The 4,178-nt window shown below is 30.5% G+C and overlaps 1 protein-coding gene across 1 annotated transcript; it reads left to right on the top strand.

Moving 5' to 3' along the window:
- The first annotated feature begins 947 nt into the window (after nucleotides 1-947).
- Nucleotides 948-2,240, top strand: Parp16 (Poly(ADP-ribose) polymerase 16). The gene has a single exon (XM_067777875.1). The coding sequence runs from the start codon at nucleotides 1,111-1,113 to the stop codon at nucleotides 2,215-2,217; it is 1,107 nt and encodes a 368-aa protein (XP_067633976.1). The 5' UTR covers nucleotides 948-1,110; the 3' UTR covers nucleotides 2,218-2,240.
- The last annotated feature ends 1,938 nt before the right edge of the window (nucleotides 2,241-4,178 follow it).

Below are 4,178 nucleotides of genomic sequence, written 5' to 3'. Positions count from 1 at the left end.
AAATAAACTGACTGCACAAACTTCCTGTCTGGTTTCTCTTATTCTATTAGTGACTGCGCTTACCAACTTTATTTGATAGGTCCGGAAGTTACGGACTGGTGGTGAATGCAATGGTAAGTCCGACGTCACAGTACATACGGATCCAGGTTACCGACAAACCGTTACCTGCCCGCTTCTCCTAACTTTGAAACGGTGAATCAGTCGATTTAATAATTTGGGAAAAATTTAAACAACGTGACATCAGGACGGACAAGGCGACAGCTGTTTCGATTATACCTTGTAAATCTCTTCAAAGCCTTTTCTCCCGGGAGTGGGAGTCGAACCCGCACTCCTACGATAGTTGAAATGGTTATAAATGCATTCAGCTACGTCATGCCTTAGTTGTTGTAAAGTTTTTCCCAATTGCCTTCTTTTTGCATATTTTAATCTTTTACCCACTGCATACTTCGTATGCAATTATGTGTTAAATCTATGCTTGGTACGGCGGTTTTTCAAAGAAATTTTGGTTTTGTTGCTGTTTTTGTTCTATTTATATAACTACAACGAATTAACCAATTTTGTCTGTTTGCATGATTTAATCGGGGATTGCCCGTATTGCTTTTTTTAAATGTACGAAAACATTTATTTGAAGCAATTTTTTAATTTTATAATTGAATCAGTCATCTGTCGCTGATCTCCTCCATGAATCTGCTATCAAACCTGCATTACTTTTATTTCCACTTTTTGGCACCTGTTTAAAGCCAATTTTTCATAAAGCAAACAAAATTATCATAAGTCAGGTCTTTGGTTTTCTGTCATTACTCATCGGATTTTGTAAGGAAATTTCAAAACAAACAAAAATGAAATTTTAATAACAAGCAACGAATGTAATAAAAATCCTTGCAGCGACTTTTACTTTGAGATTAACAATTTTAATAATTGCACTGCTTCATATTTGAGTTATTTTGTCAATTGACGACGTGGAACTGCACGATTCATCAAATTTAAGTAAACCGAGTTTAAACATAACACATAAACTGAAATCTATTTATTTTTTACGTTATTGAAGTAATAAACAAAAACACGCAGTGCTGTGGAGCAAAAGTGCATAGCAGTTCAACATTAACCGCCATGACCTCACAAACCTCATCCGAGTGTGATGGCCCATCGTCTGGACCCTACGAAGCGTACGTGACACGTAATAGTGACCTGCAAGTAGCACAAGATATGCTCGATAAAATAAATGCCTTAAGATTTCTGCTCGAAACCGATCTGATTGCATGCGATGCAAAGTGGACGCTATTCGTTGCAGCAGCGCAAAGTTACCGTTACGATACGCAACTAAAACCCTTTCCACCACGTTTCGTTTCCACCGATGCCGGCTTGGATATTGATGCACTCATATCAGTAATCAATGATACACCAAAATTGCGAGTTATACTACAAAATATCGTTGAGGAGAATTATGAAGAATTTGATGCGGACGTCTTAGATTTGTTGCATCATGTGCTGGTTGTGCAACGTGAACCAATGTTGCATCTACTGGATGATAATGATTTTGATGTGATTATGAGTAGCATGGGTCAAAGTGAAGAGCTGCCTAGACCAACACATGTTTTTCGCATTTGCAATATGCCAGTTTTACATGAAGCCATACAAGAAGAGTCCGCATTTACTGTCGAAGATCATCCACCAAAATTGGCTTTTCATGGCAATCGTTTGGATAGTTTCTTTGCTATGTTGACACAAGCTGGTGCCTGCAAACAACAACCACCAAATACTGAAAATGCAGGTGATAATGTTGATGAGCCGTTAATATTAACTACCGATTTAAGTATGGCAATGCAGAGAAGTCCGAATGGTGCCGGTTGGGGTGCATCGAGTTGTGGTTCGATGATTTCGTGTGTAGCTCTATGCGAATTTGATCATCATCCAGATTATGTAGTTACCCACTCTGTTGGTTCGGTGATCGAGGTACGTAAGCCTGAATTGGTACGCGTACGCTATTTGCTCTTCTATGGCAGCCGTTTTCCTAATGACGATGATGAGCCTGAGGATAGGCATACGCAAAGTTGGCTTGGACGAAACAAATATTCACTCTCATTGGCTTGCTATATGTTGTTGTTGGCATCAATTGGTATGGCCAACAGTGGCAGTGGACAATATTGGAAGCAAATTATAAGCAAGAAAGCGATTTTATTTTTCGATTTTTGCAGGCGCATTTTTACGACAGACTAGATTGAGTGCAAGTGGTTGCACGGCTGTAGCGGAGACTAAATAATTCACGGAAAGTCTTTAGTCTTGTAAATATATGTATTTTGCACATTTGTTTATAAACAACGCTTACATATTCACAATAAATAATACCAAAACAATTTCTTACACTTTAAATATTATTTACCACTGAAGTATTCTAGAGGTACGTTTCTGAGATTACATAAACCATTAGTAATAGCTTGAAGAAGCTTGAAGAATGCCCCATAATACTTTTGTTATAATAATTTTAAAGGAAATTGCGACGCTATATGAAAAGTCTTACACGCTCACCTGGGTGCAGTGAAATAATTCTCGGGGAACTAACGCCAGCTAAAACAAAGGAATTAGAGCTCGCGGCCGCTATATCTTTTTCAAAAGGGAAATAATTTACTCTTTTAAAACGGAAAAATTATAATTTTTGCAATTTGTTTACTTTGTTAAATTTTTTTTATTTTATTATATTATATTTTAATTCATCTAATTTTGCTCTTTTATTTTATTTCGTTCAATTTTATTTTATTTTATAAAATTTTTTTAGTTTATTTTATTTTACTTCATTTCATTTCATTGGTTTTATTTTATTTTAGATAATTATTTTTTTTTTTTGTATTTTAATTTATTAAATTTCATTTGTTTCGTTTTATTTAATTAAATTTTTTTATTCTGATAATAAATCTTCTATGTTATGTTTTTTATTTTATATTACTTATTTTATTTTTTATATTTTAGTTTAATTTAATTTTATTTCATATCATTTCTTTTACTGTATTTTATTCCATTTTATTTTATTATAGTTTAGAAACCTTATTTGTTTTAATTATTGTTTTGTTTTTGTTAGTTTAATTAAATTTTTTTTTATAATTTACTCCATTTTATGTTAATTTATTAATTTGTTTTGTTCCATTTTATTTTATTTTTATTATATTATATTTTAGAAACTTTATTTTATTTTATTATTGTTTTGTTTTTATTAGTTTAATTTAATTTTTTCTTATAATAATATACTCGCTTTTATCTTATTTTTTTAATTTATTTTATTTTGTTTTATAGCAGTTTATTTATTTATTTTTTCTTATATTAAATTTTTATGAATGCATTTTATATTAAAATATTTAATTCTAATTATTGTTACTTTATTTAACTTTGTTTTATTTTATTTTATTCCATTTAATTTGCTTTATTTGTTGTTGTTTATTTTATTTTATTTTATTTCATGTGATTCTTTAAATTAAATTTTATTTTATATTATTTTGTTGTATATTTTTAATAAAAATTTGGTTTTATTTTATTTTATTTTTATTTTGTTTTGTTTAATTATTTTTTTATTTAATTTCATATATATTATTTTATTTCCTTTATTTAATTTAATTTAATTTTTTTTATTTTACTTTATTTTATTTTATTTTTATTTTTATTTTATTTTATTTTACTCATCCTCATTTTATTTTATTTTGTTTTCTTATTTTATGAAAATCAAATAAAATATAATGTAACCTAATTCAAGAATGGCTGTCAACTTATTTTCCTCTACTTAGTCTACCAAATCTTTGCATATTGTGCGCATTTCTTAAATTTTTTTTTGTTGATAGCGAGCCTAAAATTTTATCTGTTTCATGATCTCCCTTACAAACACAATTTCCGCCACTATCACAGATTGCCATTCTCACTTTTCTATCATCCACGGAATTTGTGGTTGTTATTGTTGTTCACTTGATGATGGTGTTGTTGTTATACATAATTTATTCAACAACATGGCGGCTTAGGCTTTTAGTTGGGTTACGAAAATTTTATTCTGTCGCATTTATTGGGGTTTTCTTAGAATTAAAGTATAGTGAGCTTTTGATGAGGTTTGCGTGATAACAATTTTAGCTTGTTTTTTTCCTTCCTACCTTACGAGTTTACCAAATCTAACTGTCATTTCACAAGGTGTTACCAGCGTCTTA

The sequence above is a fragment of the Eurosta solidaginis genome, chromosome 3, assembly GCF_040869045.1.
Source record: "Eurosta solidaginis isolate ZX-2024a chromosome 3, ASM4086904v1, whole genome shotgun sequence".
Classification (NCBI taxonomy): domain Eukaryota; kingdom Metazoa; phylum Arthropoda; class Insecta; order Diptera; family Tephritidae; genus Eurosta; species Eurosta solidaginis.
This window is presented reverse-complemented; position numbering and strand designations above follow the sequence as displayed.